The sequence below is a fragment of the Anopheles moucheti genome, chromosome 3, assembly GCF_943734755.1.
Source record: "Anopheles moucheti chromosome 3, idAnoMoucSN_F20_07, whole genome shotgun sequence".
NCBI classification, from domain to species: domain Eukaryota; kingdom Metazoa; phylum Arthropoda; class Insecta; order Diptera; family Culicidae; genus Anopheles; species Anopheles moucheti.
In genome coordinates this window covers 24406938-24423314 of record NC_069141.1, presented here as the reverse complement: position 1 = coordinate 24423314, position 16377 = coordinate 24406938, and the positions used below count along the sequence as shown (strand labels likewise).

The 16377-nt window shown below is 43.8% G+C and overlaps 2 protein-coding genes across 2 annotated transcripts in view; both read right to left on the bottom strand.

The window, feature by feature from the left end:
* Window positions 1–15606, bottom strand: part of LOC128304474 (leupaxin) — a 56744-nt gene extending 41138 nt beyond the window's left edge. Inside the window, exon 1 of the mRNA XM_053041668.1 lies at window positions 15591–15606. Coding sequence (XP_052897628.1) covers window positions 15591–15603 — 13 coding nt within the window. The 5' untranslated portion in view covers window positions 15604–15606. The remainder of the gene's footprint in view (window positions 1–15590) is intronic.
* Window positions 3137–8960, bottom strand: LOC128304473 (ubiquitin carboxyl-terminal hydrolase 7). The gene is made up of 2 exons (XM_053041664.1): window positions 8314–8960; window positions 3137–7098 (listed from the first exon to the last, which is right to left on the bottom strand). Exon 2 carries the CDS (start codon window positions 7092–7094, stop codon window positions 3768–3770), a length of 3327 nt encoding a protein of 1108 aa, XP_052897624.1. The 5' UTR covers window positions 7095–7098; window positions 8314–8960; the 3' UTR covers window positions 3137–3767.
* Window positions 15607–16377: the final 771 nt, after the last annotated feature.

Sequence of the window (16377 nt, the reverse complement as noted above, 5' to 3'; positions counted from 1 at the left end):
ATTCCCATCCGGACTCTCAAACCCCTGTAACATGGACTTGACCAGCTGGTTACCTGGTAAAAATAAATCAATACAGCCTGTAGAACGTTTTACTACCAGCATTTTTTTAAGCTTCTTCGTGACTTTGGAGATTAACTGTCACTGCCTCGAATATTTTGGATTTGTTCCGTCATTCGAGGTTTTCCGTTATAAGTTACATTGCTGTTGTGACGTTCCTGATGCAATTCTGGGAGATCTGACCGGCTGCTCAGACCGGGAAAGCCTCGACTGACACTTTCATTTAACAAAGTTCGTCATTTGAAGTTTGTGCTAATAAAAGCTTACTACCTGTACACCACTGAAAGTGTTGATGATCTTTTCGGTAAAACGTCATCTTTAAACCAGTCGGAAAAGTTTCTACAATTTCTGGTTTACCAAGACTTATTTTACCGCGAGGCTGGATAGTCAGTCCTTGCCTACGGGAGGTTGGTCCGATCCCGCTACTATCAAGCCACCGGGCCACTCCATCTGAAAGATCCTGGACTGCATTTCGAATATACTGGATTCGCATTGAGTTCCATTGCGTTGGTGATCTTTGGTAAAATGTTAGCTTTAACCAATTCGGAAAGCAACTTTCCATCAGGATCTTCAAGGTTCTCAATTGGGAGAACCCGGATTGAATTTTGAATTTTTAGGAATATTTAGGATTTGTTCCTTCGTTTAAGGTTTTCCGTTATAAGTTCCATTGCTCTTGAGAACCATTCGAAGTGTTCTTGAAGGAGATCCAAATTTGGATATCTGACTTGCAGTCCAAATAGACATTTTCGCTTAACAAATTCCATCTTGTCCAGGTACTTCTTCACTGTTTGGCCGATTTCGTCAACCTCCAAGGAAAAGAAGAGATAACTTTACTCTCACACTTCATCTTTAGATTCCGCCTTACTTTTCGAAGCCACTCACTGGGTTGGGTGACCAACACATGATGCAATATTATCAAATTCAATGCACAAACACAATTAAAGTAAAATTTTCATAGAAAGCATAAAGGAAACGTATTAAATCAAACAATAATTTCGGAACTCTTCAATCACTAACATAAATTATAAACGTAAGAAACAAATGCAAATAGAAATGTTTTCGAACAACAAAAAAGAAAGTACACAACGAAAGCATTCATATGCCAGATAGAATAGAAAACAAGTAGCATTTATTTTTATAACCTTTTATTATTTTTTTTAGCTTGCATTTTTATATCGTTCGCAATGTTCTTGCGTTTTTTTTTAATGTTTTGCCTTAACTTTCCTAGTCTCTGAGCGGCGGCATTCGAATTTATCTCCACACCTTTTCTCTCATTTTGTTTGTAATCTGTATTAATCAATCGTTTAGCTGTCATTTGCGAAGTGCATCCCAAATACACAGAGCACAGCAGCAAGAGCGACCGGCAAGTGGGACTGTTGAGAACAAGTTTACGCATGTGAAAGTAATAAGCTTACTTCGCGCGTGGACAAGTGTATTAACATTTGCCGATCGTTAGATTAGTTCGATCGGATAGGGAAAATGTCTTCGCCGTACTAGCTTCATTCGTTCGCTAGGATTTCACCATGGAATATCCGATTCCTTCTTTTAAAGCAAATTGAAGCGCAATATTGTGTAAAAACATACAAACTTCATCGCACACAATTGATTTCCATTGCTAAAACACACAATAAGAATTCGTATGTATATATACAACAATACATACCGAATTAACATATCTGTTGTTTTGTTAGCGTTTTGCCACTTCGAAGAGTCTGGGGGTACGTCCCACTGTTTTTCACACAAGTTTGGAGCTTAATTGCGTAATTTTTGCAATAATTAATTTCATCTAAAGGTGTCTTTTCGACTAAGCCGTATTCCCTCCTCTCGCATTTGCGATTTCACCGTCCTGATCAGAGACTACGGAGGTTTTTGTATCAGTACTATGTGTGATCTTATCTTAGGCTTCGGTCGAATCAATCCAATTGCTCGATCATTCTTTTGCCGTCCGTATCATCATATCGCAGCGTCTCTTGTAACCGAGTGCACGTCCGTGCACAGTAGACATTGTGTGTTTAAATTTAGTCGTATCCTTTTAAACTTCTATTATATCTCAGCATCTCGCCACTGCCACTACACACGCGAACCCACGCTTCAATTCACTCAACCGTTCCATTCGTCCTTCGATCGATGTTTTTGAATTCTTATACAGAACATGTTAGTCTTTCGATTTATTTCGCTCTCGTGTAAGCAGCTGCGTTAGCTGCTAGCAACAGAAAAAATATTCCCTCATTTGACGTTCATGGGTGACGTACGAAAGTGTACCGAAATTCCTTAACCGGATTTGCAAGATCCAGCGGCACCTGTAAACCATGTTTCAAACCTGGTAACACCCTTCCAAGACTAATCCAGGCTGAGCGGCGCCTTCTTCGCCTATATGCGGTTGGCCATGTGTAAATCTGTACATTAACTTATCGTTAGCTTCCCTACATCAGGATCACTACCACGTGTGTGTTTGTTACCTATAGTTTTCATTGTTCAACAATAGCCACTTGTCCATTATTCCACTTACTCGCTCCCCTTCTATCTATAATGTTCAAGGTTGTGTTTTTTTATAATTCGTTTTGTTGCCTAGTCTGATCAGCATCTTTTAATCTTCGTGGCACTTGTTCGAGGTGACCACACTCATATGCTTTTTCATATGTTTCTACTAGCAATAATCATCATCACCATGGTTTTGCATGTAACAGACCAATGTTATCTATCAATGCAGATGCTTGAGAGCCCAATCCTCAACTTCATATTTTCGAACTCCGGTTTACAATCACGATGAGTATTGTAATTTGTAAAGTTCCTTAGAGCAACCAAGAAACGATCGTAAGGCAGACCAACCAACCAGCAAGAAAACACGAAGAGCAACAGAGCGAAAGAAGAACACCGCGATTTCAGTTGAATTATATTAATTGTATACATAGCAAAATATAATATCGCCTCTAACGAAAATACTACAAAAACATACATAAAGCTTTCCCGATTGGAAATTCATGATTTTAAAAAATGACTTTAAAAGTGTTCCCAGTGACCTACAAGTTACGGATAAATTTGTTTATTTGTTCAATGTTCAATAATTTTCAATTCAAGTTAATGTACACAAAGAGCGGCGCTGAAAAAAATGACACCGCTCAAAACCGATCAAAAACAATTCCAATCCAATTCAAAAGCAATGAACAATATCACAGATTTAATTTGAACCTGTTTCAAATCATACCTGCACCGAAAACAACCTGGGCTCCATCGAGAGAAATGAAAATGTCCCCGAATCCTGCTGAATCCCTAATTCCTTACTAAACCATAAACCATGAAACACGCGCAACTATAATTGCCCTCATCTGTCCTAAGACTGTGCAATAAAATAACTAATTATCCTGCCGTCTTCTCGCTATGCGCGGGACATTCAGCCGAAGCATTTTTGGTCCATCCTAGTGACACACATCCTCGCGTTAGTTGGGATCTTGGAGTTTCCGAATCGGGTGAATAATCGCAACAACATCCGAGCGAAACGTGCGACGTAATTCAAATACAATCGAACGAACGAACGAAAATTTTGTTAGAGCACACTCACTTCCTTTCCCAAAAAAAACATTCAACAACTACTCACTGCCCAATAGAAAAGGCAGCAGAGCTAAACGGTGGTGATGCTAGCGGGCAAAGTGGGGTGATGGTGGTGGGAAAGGCCATTCACTGAGCTCTGTGATTTTGTGATTTTGTCTTGTCTAATTATAAATCTTGATCGCCTTTTCCATGTAGTTGAACCTGCTGCGTTTGGTGTTTTTGTTGATGTGCTCCAAACCGAGGAAGGTCCGCGAATGTGGATCGCTCGGATCGCCCCGGAACGTTTCCAGCTTGATCAGTATCATCTCGTCGTCGATGTAGTCGATGTGCTCGGTAATGATCGCTAGCCGATACTTCTCCCACTCCTTATCCGATACGCCCAACTTTTTCTTCATGCGCTCCTTCAGCGAGGCGAACGTTTCATCCTGCACGGTGCGGATAAAGAACGGGATGCCGAACACGCTAGAAATGTCCTTGGTGAAATGCAGCACCGGTACTAGCATCTCGTGCTCGCCCAACTGCACCTCGTCTTCGGCCACCTCCTCGATGCGGTACATCGTCTGGTTGCCGATGCTAGACTTCTGCACAAACGGATTTTCCGTGTAGTCGTGCAGCTGGTCCAGTGGCGTATCGTCGGATGGTCCGGGTGACAGCCGGTTCTTCGAGAGTTCCGAAATTCGCAGCTGCTTCGTGCTCGCCTCAGCAAACTCGATCACCTTTCGGGCCTCCTCGAGCAGATCGCGCACTGTGCCGTTTTTGTTCGGGTACAGTATCAGTTCTTTCTCCTCCTTCAGGTTCGGCATCAGGTAGAGGCAGCGGAACTGCTTCTTGTTGTCCAGCTCGTTGATGTTGATCGAAAGCTTCTGGTAGAACAGCTTGCGTATCGTCTTGGTTTTGCTGTACTGCAACACCTCTCGGAGCGATCCACCGAAGCTGTGCGACAGCGGCTGCCCGGGTAGATCGCTGTAGTTTTTGCTCTTGAAGAACTGTATCTCGTACGGGTTGACGTTGATGCGGCGACCGACGGCTTTCGCGATCTGGTCGTACGTTGACTCGGACGATAGGTCCAGCGTGAAGCCGGTATCGTTCGGGATGAGCGTGTCGAGAAAGATGACCTCCATGCGACAGAACAGGTCCTTAAAGTACGCCTCACACGTCGGGAACTCCAAGTTCTCTTGCGGTGGGTGCAGCTTCTCAAACACAATGATTGTACCGTGGCACAGGAACGACATCGCGGTCTGCAGCGCCTGGAACTGGTCCGTGATCTTCTGCGCCTTGTTGATGTCAACAACTTCGTACAGCTGTAGCTCGGTGTCCGGTTCGAAGTAGGCACGCTTGTTCAAATCACGCACCAGCTCAGCCACCGTTGTCGATGGCTTATACAACCCATGACCGCAATAGTTCAACCGTTTCTCCACCGGATCGTAGAACTTGAAGAATAGTAGCACGTCCTCGAACGTGATCTTGGCCGGTTCGAGTTCGGTTCGTCCCGGGAGCGGAAGCTCCAGGAAGATCGTGCACGAGTGCTTTGTTTCCGGTGACGCATACTTGCTGCACGTTTCCGTTGACGCCGGATCGATGTACTCGAACTTGTGGGGCTTCTGGCTGGCCGGTTTCTTCACCTCCCACAAACGGAACTGGCCCGGTTCAACCTTAAACGCTCGCCCGACTTGCACCACCACCGACGCAAGGTCCGTCGTTTTGCGCACCTTTAGCGAACGATAGGCGGCAGTCGTCGCATCGAACAGATCCGACTTCTGGTGCACCTCCATGTAGTCTGCTAGCAAAATATTGAGGTTGACAAAGTTTGACACCTCGGTACGCTCGGTGCGCCTCGCCTGCTGAATGCGACGCTGCTCATTCAAACGCTCGAGCAACTCTTCCGGGATGTCGCTCTCTTTCACTTCTTCCAGCACCTGATGGACGACGGATTCACGAACATACACCAACATGTACGCGTTGCTACTGTGACGCAGATTCAGCTCATTATCATGCCCACCGTAATTCTGTTCGATTGCTTCATTTCTACTGCACCGGCACACCACATCATCATCGAACTTACACCATTTACCATCGTTCTTCGGATTGATGTACACCACGTAATGGCCACCATGGTTGTCGCCGGAATGCACGAGCACTGCGTGCAGGATATACGTGGCCGGTGTATCCTCCTCCGACTCCAGGAACGGATCCAAATTGATCATCTCGTCGAACTCGAACCGATCGTTAAACTTCACCGAGTTGTCCGAAATGGGATCATACTGGAAGCGCATCAAATGCAGGTGCAGCACGGGTGGGAACTTCCGGAACAGGATGCCCTTCTCCGCCTTCTGCAGTCCGTGTTCGCCCGCATCGTATTTATTATCATCATCCAGAATCTCGGTTGCGATATAATCCTTAAACGATTCCTGAATGTTCTTCTTGCCCTTTATGTTCAGCTGAATGTCGTAAAACGTCTCCGTGCGTCTGCTCGTGTAGTCAATGTTCTGGCACTTGATGTACGATATCATTTTGCCTTCGAACAGCTTCGGGATCGTACCCTCCAGACTCGTGCCCTTCATCTTGTTTTCCAGCTTATCCAGCAGCACGCGCAAAAACTCCTGCACGTCATGCTGCATGAAGGAATCGAGCGCATCCCAACCGAAGCTCTTGGTGAGCTTTTTGGTGCCGACTGGTTTATTTTGCGTCTGAAGATCGTGGAATACGCGCTGCAGCGCTAACGCTACCGATTTACAGTCGTCGTCTGCCTCGGTCGGCATCTTGTACACCGCCTTTCTTAGCTGGTTGGTGAAATAGAGCGTCTGCAGCAGTGAGTTCATGTAACACGTCGCGCCCTGATTCTTTAATCCCACGAAGCCGGTGTGTTTTTTTGAGTCCCAGAAAATACCACGGGGCGGTTCGGCATTCACGTACACCTCCAGCGTGATCGTATCGTTATCGATGAACCCATTAACCGGGTCCAGAATTTCCGCCCAGTTCATGAACGACGAGAACCCCCAATCGTTCTCCTGCATGCAGAACGTGTGACGGATCTTGCGTATGAACGGATCCGCATGTGGATCCACCTTCATCAGCCGCAGCTCGGCCGATGCCGAACAGTTCCAGTTGTTGCTCGTACTTTCACCATTGCACTGCAGGAAAAAGCCGAGCCCTTTGCAGGGCGTAACCGCATTATCGTTATTGCGCGGCATCGCCAGTATCTTCCAGGGCAGGTTGCGCACGTAGTACGGTGGTGAGAGGATGGATTCCGTTAATCTGCTGAACTTCGGTATCCTAAAGCTGAACGTTGCCTCAGAACGCACCTCGTCGTTCATGAAATCCTGCTCATCTAACGCCATCGCTTCACCGCCACCATCGGCGTTTGCTCCACCACCGTTGGCGGCGGCCGTGGGTGGTGCGACCGCGTTTGCCAGGTTCTGAATGTTGGGCGGGTCGATTTCATTGTCGTCCTGGGTGTCCATTGCTTCCACCGTTTTGTCGTAGTCCATAACGCTAGAATAAGAGATTTTACAACGTTTTGATTTCGGTTCCGGGTCCGGTTCCGGCGACGTCATGTCACGGTGTTCACACGCGTCGGATAGACAGGATGATGGATTCGCACACGGTAATGGAGAAGGATCGCACAGCAGCCGAGTTTAGGAAGCGATGCGCGATGAAGATAGTGTTGCAAAATATCGAATTGGCACGAATTTCAAGAGAGCGGGACATCAGGTATCAAAAAATGGAAGAAGCCGCGATGTTGTCGAGAGCAAACAAGCGCCACGATTAGTATTTAGGGAACCGGGATAGAAACAGAGAAAGAGAGAAATAAAAACAAACTTTCAGAACAATCGGATGAACATTCTGTCTAAGACGAGCGTGGTAAGGAGTAAGGAAGGTTTTGGGATTTCGGTTCCAAGTTAGGTGCTTCCGGATGATTTGGCAGTGGTGGCGCATTTTAAAGGTAAAATGCTGTGTTATGTGGTTATTACAGTGGCAGTGTAGTAATTTATAGACTTGCTTTTAAAACTGGTAAAACAATTAATATTGCCATGTAATGGCAAATCTAAAAGAAATCACAATTTTTCCATTTTCCAAAATATTGAGACATCAGTGATTGATCCCGTTGGTCACAGAAGTTGGTCACAACCAGTTCTTTGTCATAGTGTCGTTTCTCATCTCAACCTATTATTGTTACGGCACATTTCACTCCTGTTATCATGCATCGTTCATTGTATCAAAGGTTTACAGTGTGCGTAATTTATCGTCAAGCAGTTTCGAACCGATTAATCTAATTAAACTTCGAATGGGAAGTATCTCTCATCCGGAGGTCACCCGATGATGCAATCAACGACTGGTGCCAATTAAAATATTTTTCCTCACCGATGGAAGGAACCAACTTTTTTTCTTACACACCGGATTAATCACACATAACAGTGTTTTACGCACACTTTTTTGTTAATAACAGCACCACAAGATCCAAACTAATCGAACTATCCACAATCCTTTATGGAACCGAGAAAACCGAGAGAACCGAACGGTGGATGGCACTCAACCCGTCTCTTCATCGGACCACCGTTCCGTTCTCGGGTACGTGTTTGTGCGTGGAGAATGATGGATTAGGACAAAAGAAGGTGCTACCGTGCTTGTACGGGAAGGTGCAGGAAAAGGACACTAGGTACGGGGTGTTCTTTGTTTTCATTCGGCTGACTAAGCCTGGATACGTACTTTAAGCCCTCTGTCGGAAGAAATTCTTTCCCCGTTTTTGCAGCTGTCCGTTGCGCACGTTTTCCACCGAGAACTGTTAGAAAGCGGGTCAACAGATGGAAGCCTACACCTCCGCCTCCTCCACCACGTCGTCGTTCAGTGCCCTGCTCTTCTTCTCCGATGCCGACGCCGCGTTCCTCAACAACACCACCACCACCAGTGCCACCGGTAGGGATGTTGTTTGCCTTGCGACGCTTGGGCGCTGCTAATACAAGGGAACTGAAAATGGATCTATTCGACTGCGCCTTTCGGGGAGATGCAGCGATAGTTCCCTTTAGCTGTTCCGCAACCACCGGCCGGTCTTCTTGTTCTTCTTCCTTTGCTTCGTCACCGGTTGCAGGTGACTCCGTTCGCTCCGGTGTGACTGACTTTCTCGTTGGTGGGCCGCCTTCCGGACGATCCGGTTCGTTCGGTGCAGTTCTGTGTGGCTTACCCCAGCGAAAGCCGACCCTGCGTCCAATCCACTTTTGGGGTGGTTGGTGGTGTTGCTGTTGCGTTTGTTTCTGTTCTGCCACCGATCCCTGGGAGGACCCTTTCTTTCGCCACTTCCGCAGTGTCGCTCGATCGGTTTTGGCCAATATTTACCGATAATGATTTCCCACTACTAATTTAGCAATTCACGTTTCGCTCTTTTCGAGCCAGTGGCAGGTCGAGAAAAACACTGGGGATGCATCCGAGAGCACAGAAAAAGTAGAAAATTGCCAAGAAAATGAGCAGGCGTAATAGCTAAACGTCAACGATTCTGCAGTGTATGAGCGCTGTTGTAGGGTTCTGTCTAGAAAAAGAAGGTGAATCGGTGATGTGACCGAGGGTCGATTGAACGCACATACGCACGTGTGTGCGAATGGTTAATAAGTGGACCGTATCGTACCGATTTACTAACTCTGCACTTTTCACTATTAACAGCAAACACACAGTAAAATAAGAAGTTGCAGCTCACGAGCACAATTTTGCGCTGCCAACGACGCTTACACCATTCTTTCACTTCGAGCGAAGGTTAGTCCATGACGGGTGAATTTGACAGTAGCGAGCTGAGGAAGCCACTTTTGACAGTTGAGAGCAAGGTTATGGGATAATCGCGGTTGCTTGATATACCGACAACAGACAGAAATTCGTAACACTGTTTTTTAATTAAGCATAAGTATTTTTCTTTCTTTGAAACCCTAGAACAAAAGTTAAAAACACGAATTAAACTTGATTACAAACAACATACGAACAGATCAAGGATGAATCACAGTCCTACAATCGACCCAAGTAGCGGAGTGAAACTTTGAAGACAAAATACGCACAACTAACAAACTGTCCGTCTGGACATGGAAGATTATACGGTTTTTTATGTAATGTCGGATATTAAAATTTAAAACAATGCTTGAGTAACGAAAACGTTTTCTGAAGAAGGTTTTTCAATTTCAGAATATTACGATTACGGATGGTTCCCAAAATATTTTATTTTAGTGCACCGCGTAGATTCGCGTATCTCGAATTTTCGCACACGTTGAAACCAGGTGTAACATAGTTAAACTATAATCTCTTGTGCAGGTCTCCATAGTTTCTGTATCCTTTATAATCAACAAGGTGATAATCGAGGCATTTTCTGTACAGTACAGATTTTAATGTTGCCAATGTATCGAAAGTCGAAGTTGTTGCATTTTATTCGAAAGTGACTAATTAGTCCTTGGCCCTGACACTGAATTTTATTTCTTCCATTCCACACGCGAATTACTTGCCAAACGTACTATTACGAAGGGAAGACAGTACGCAGAGTTGAAATTGTGTCACACGATGGAATACAGTCACGAGAAGCTCATATTCCGACGGTAGGGTGAGAACGTTAATGCTCACTTCCTGAACATGTTTCATGCTTTTCACATCAATGCGCTTCAGTGGATTGGTATTTAACAACCTGCTGCACTTTACCGTGCAAGCAGTCTGTCATGAAATCCCTTCGGCTATTCGTACTTTCGTAAACAATCCCGAAGACCGTAGCGACCAAATATGGTCAACGATTTACGGGGAGGCTTGAGGCCGCATCTTAACCACTTTCGGTACTAACCCGCACCATGCGATCCTGATCATGCACGATTCCACCGAGCCAGCTAATGTGTTATGATCTGTAGGCAAAGTGGGCCCGAACACGTTACAATTTGTCGTTACGAACAGCAAGGACATCTCTTCATCGACCTCTTTCTGAAGCACTTGACTGTAAAACCGCCACATGGCAGAGAGGTGGTCTCCCGGTACCATGACCTTTCACAATACTGAGTTATGTTTCGCTGGCGCCTCTCAGGTGACCTTCGGCGCTGAGCATTATCCCAATTATGTTACGTAAATGTTTTCCCACTGGTCAGTGTATCGCGAATTGCGCTCAGTTCCGGAACACTTTCTTTTTTTTCCCCTGCGACACGATGTGGCCTTCTTTTGATTCCACCGACAGGAGAACAACAAACACATGTGGAATCGTAATTGATCCTCATTGCGCGACGAAGAGAGTAATCGTAACTCCATAGCGTCATAAAAAAACACATGGGAATGGAATGAAATAATTTAAAACTAGGGCGCTTTAAACCCCTGTCGATGCCGCGGGGCACGGAAATGAGGGAGCGTTACACTGCACATACTGCTTGCATTGTGCAATCAATGATGAATTCTAGATGTCGTCTCATAGCGCACCATATGGTTGGCCTATTTTCCGGTCTAGGGGCATAAGAAACGGAGATAGTTTCACAACTGCCGTGCGCCTCGTATCATATCTTAGATCTTTTTTGTGCGCCCAAATGTGTAAAGAAAATAGTTTAAAGTGTATATTTCTTCTGGATCTGTTTGATCTACTGAAATCTCATAACGAGAGAAATCCCACAGCATAGTTATTGGTAAAATTTAGTAGATTCATAAATCTGAATCAGATTAACCCAACACTAATTACCCATTTAAAGTATGAAGTTCATACCCCTGGGGTTCCAAAACAGACTATAAAAATAAATAAAAACACATCAAATAGTGTAGAAGGTTTTTAAGATCTAGTGGAAGGAATTACTAGAGGCTTAATTTTACAACGCAGCCGGATAAATACGCCCTTGCAACAGGGGTTTGGTCCGTAATGGATTTTCCCTTGGTCCTGTCGTGTGAAGACTGGCGCCGATACCAATACGCCACCGACCGCCCCATTAGCCGTCACTCAAATATTAAATTGTTCCAAATTCCAACCTAAATATCCCAAGGAATGTCAAAGAACCAAGGAATATCCAAATATCAAAGAAATTTAGGAAATACGGAAACCAAGAAACTCCAGGAAATCAACAACAACCAAAACCTCCAGGAATTATGATGACAAACAGATGGAGATATCTTAAACGAAATCACGTATCACGTAATTATAATTTTTATGAAATTTAGTAACATACTTCATAAAAAGTAAAACAAATTCTCCCTCGACACCCTGTAAATGTCACTTAATTTGACTTCCATTTTGCACAATCCACCATATCAACCGCAGCTCGGGTGTGAATTGCTGATCGGAGCCCTTTAACCTCAGAGTTCAGATGAGCAGAAAATTAAACAGTTGTCGAAGATTTAACGATGGCAGTAACCACAGGAAAAGGCAACATGGTTTGGTGCTAATTAAACAACTTATTAAATCACCGCCACAACAAACACCCACAGCCTACCACGGTAAATAAACACTTGTTGAGGACGCATGAGGTTGGGTAACATGCTTACTGAGATGACCTAACGCCAAAACGTGCACGATCGATTGTCGCAGCACCACAAATCACGCGACATTCACTTGAACATATGTGCCTTTCAGTTTCACTTGCGTACACCACCCATCAAATCTCCGTTAAACATGGGACGATAGGACAGGGGCGGTCGGATTGTAAACATCGTTCAACACCATTCGAAAAAGCGGTTCGCGACGAAAGATAAATAGTAATGTAAAAAAACAAAACACACTGTCACACACGTACTACATCACAAAGCACAATATGCATATCTTTCCCGATCGTTTCGATTCACTTTCGCGATCGATACATCGCGTGCGTTTTAAAGGCAAATCGGAAAAAGATCATCAAACGGTGTTGGACAACGTACGCTACAATTGTAAACATTCATTGCTTCATTTGCCGACGAAGAGAAATATAATTTAAATAAACGTGATCGCTGCAGATCATGCTCATGATCTTCACTCATATTATCACCACTAACTCACTGTGCGACTAATTGGGTCTTTCGCGTCGGAAATCAATGTTAAACACGTGTATGTGTGGCTTGCCTTGCCGAAACGCAACACACTGCAAGATCTGTCCCGATCGCGCTCGAAACACAAACTAATCACGCGAAAAAAGTACAGGAAAGCCAAAACCCCTTCGCTGCAGACGCTCGATCGCACAACGATCGTGTGTCGTGACGTCGTGAAAATGCACAACCGACAGCCAACGTTACGGAAGTGAACTTGTCCCCGCTACCATCCGGATGAAAATTGGACACACATACGGACAAGAAGGAGAGAAAAATGTTTGAGCATAACAATGAATCGTCTTTATTGGTGTTTGGTTCGAAGGGAGTTCTAACACCACCCAGTTTTATGCTATTCTATTTATTTTTTAAGAGAGAGAAAAAGAGAGAGAGCGAGACAAGAGAGGGACAAAAAATATAAGAAGAAACAATTGTTAATGCTTTCACGCTCTCGGGTGCACTATCGCGGATGGATGAATGCAAGTGGAAATGCAACATGTCCAAGTAGTATCGTACCGGGGACAGTAAGTATTTTTAGGCCGCCAACGAAAGAGAGACGCCGTCGGCACGCTGGCGTCTAAATCATCATTGGATCAGGGCCGTAAAAGTGCGCAGGAATCCTCTCGATCGATTGGAAAACACATATGGACGACGATGGGATGGATGGTCGGTTTTTGGCCGTTTGCCCGGTGTTTCGAATGGACTAATTGGTTCTAATGGGAGGCACAGTCCCAGGGCTGATTAGCTGATGCGTGGCATACAAGAGTTGGAAAAATTTGAATGGGAAAAATTAAGATGATATTCTGCACATGGATTGTACAACCGTTGTTATAAAAGGGTGCGCATAATTTATTTAAAATCTGTGACGAAAATTGGAAAATACTGTCGCATCCCGAAGATTTATTTAACATATCACTATGTCGCTACACTCATATCCAATAAAATATTTCAATGATTGCATATTTTTAACCATGAAATAATTTTATAAACAAAATAAGGCCTAGATTTCTAAAGATCTTCAAACAAAATTTAAATGAATTTAAGAATTAATTCTCAAAGTAAAGAGATCGCCATTAGCATGACTGTAGCGATGAAGTCCAACAAGTATAATCAATTTAGGTCCAATAATTGCAAGCTGATCAATACTATTCAGCAATAAAAACTTCATTAAAACTCTGAGATTATTTGTTTAATACCCTTTCTGTAACAGATGTTGACCATTTCCTGTCAAAAATGTATCGAAAGAAAGTAGAATGACTTTGCCGACCACTGACCAGGTTGATGTGAATTGGGGGTGTAAGGGTGTGTTTTTCCGGCGCCATGACCGCTTGGAAGTGGAAAAAATGTGAATAATAGGTTATTTGTAGCATGTCTAATATCAGTCTCTAAGATAATGATTACAATTTTGTTGTTCCGACAAAGTTTATCAGAAACAGAGTGGTATGCAGTGCCAACGTAATGTTCAGAGTTTAGATCTGTAGAACAATATTATATGCAGAGTCCACTTATTCAAAAAGTTCCATTCAAAGTTCCGACACAAAATTTCCATCGGTCATACTAAAACCACACGTGTCAATCAATCACGCTGGAAGATATTGAGGGTGAGATATTTAAAGCAGTGCATAGCAGTGGGAGCTAATAAAACACACAGCACCAAACCCTCTGTTTATCTTTTCCCTTAAAAAGCATTTCAAGTGCATTCATAACCTTCGTGACTCGCATGTTTATGGCCTAAATTCGACACATTTGTGCCAGAGGAAGTTGATTAACTGTGGCTGCCCTAGTACACTCTAGAAAAGGGAAATAAATCTTAGACCAAACATTTGGAAGAGATGGCATGTAATCTGATAATATGCTAACAATATAATAATGTGGGAAAAATATGTTAAAACAGGCAACTAAATTCAGCCTGAAACGAGAACCAATCAATAGATCATCGATGATGATTAAGATTACCCATCACAATACACAAACCGCGTCCTTCTTTCGCTTCACACCATTAATCGATCGTCACACAGAAATCGCGATCGCGAAGGAGAGTGAAATGAGTCGCAGTGTTACTTTTGCTCTCCGATCAAGCAGTTGGGGCAAATGACTGAGCAGCCGAAATCAGCCGCGTGCAGCCTTTCAACGACCGTCATTCACAAAGTTCTATGTCAAGGATTAGCGCGACCGTTGCGAAGGATTAACACGGCCAGCTAGAAGACGACGCGTTAAAAATAGCTTTACTACAATGGGTTGACAAGAAAGCCGCAAGGAAGGAAAGATATTTGTCGAAACAACGTCAAGCATCATATTGATTAATACAACATAAATGCTCGTTTGGACCTTGACCAAAACCCGTTCAACGAAAGCTTTCGCCAAAAATGGCACCACACACACACGCGAGAAACTTGTTTACTAATCAAATCGATACCCCGGATGGATGATATATCCTTCCGGCCACTGGTCAAAGATCGAAAGATCGCGCGGGAGCTTTCATCAATCGGTTACCAATCGTAACCAAACGTAATACGAGCCTCAATGTCGTGTGTAGACCCACCAGCCCAGTTCCCTTCCTAACTTTTGTTCATGCAAGACATGCAATCACAGCATTTGGAACCCGCCAGTCCGCTGTGGTCATGATAGATGCCTTATATGGCGGTACGCGGCTCCATCTCTATACGGTCCGGTTTTTTCGTCGCTTGGCCTTCCATTTTTGGCATACGGCATTTGTTTCGAACGAGCCTCCCCTGCAGAGCGGCAGCTGTCTGGTGCATGTTTTATGCTGTCCTTATGTTCAAAGGCTCACACAACTAGAGAAGGTCTCGATTAGGCAAGACCTTACCAGTGCACGAAATTGTTACGCTTGATGATGGTACAGCTTCCGCAGTTAGGAGCTACGTTAAACGCAAAAAATCGTATCCGCACCGGGCGGCAGTGATAATGGCAGCAGCTTCCGGAAGAATGATGACTTGCATTCAAACACGTTTTGAAGTTGCAATTCCTTAAAAGCTATGACTCACCGAGATCGTCCATCGGTAGTAGGTGCCTGCCGTGCAGCAGCTAATCGCCCAGGAACCACCTCGCTTTCTTTCGCACAGACTAATATAACTTTAGCAAATAAAGCTATAGCTAATTGCACAAGGAAAGCACTGCAGTAAATAACTGTAAAGTTTTCGAAACTAATCACTAGCACAATATGTCACCGATAGTAGAAAAGTTATTTTAAAACAAACCTAACGAAAAGTCTATTCTCACAGATACACAGCGGTACTTTCTACTTCATAAATTTCGCAAAATATCTTATTTCCACTTGAAACTTATATTATATTCGTCAATTTATCTGCTTGTGACGCGTTTTCCGCACACGAAGATTCGCAGAAAAACAACAATTGTTTGTTGCGTTTGACGTTTCTCAAATTGATAACAACGACGCACAATGCGTGTCTCTCGGTCATGCGAATAGCATTTAATTTTGTTATAAATGATTTTACAAATGGAATCATGAACATAATATCATCATATTACGGATGTACGCAGAGCAAATCAAAAAGAGAATAAAACAAACTCTAAATTAAAGAAAAATTCAGCATTCGTTATTTTGTTGAATATCACCGAAGACACACTGCTGTGCACAGTGATGAAAGATTTCATCCGTGTTTGAAACGCTCGCTCATGTCACAGGAACTAGCGACTGTTGGATAGCGTAATTTTAAGCATTTCTGCAATAAAAGTGATAAATTTACATACTAAATGCATTACTCCTTAACCCATTTTTAATAATTGCGCAGTTACACGCATCCGATTACT

Bases quoted from the DNA above. Each gene is read 5' to 3' on its own strand.
- LOC128304473 (XM_053041664.1), bottom strand. From the start codon at position 7,094: ATGGACTACGACAAAACGGTGGAAGCAATGGACACCCAGGACGACAAT.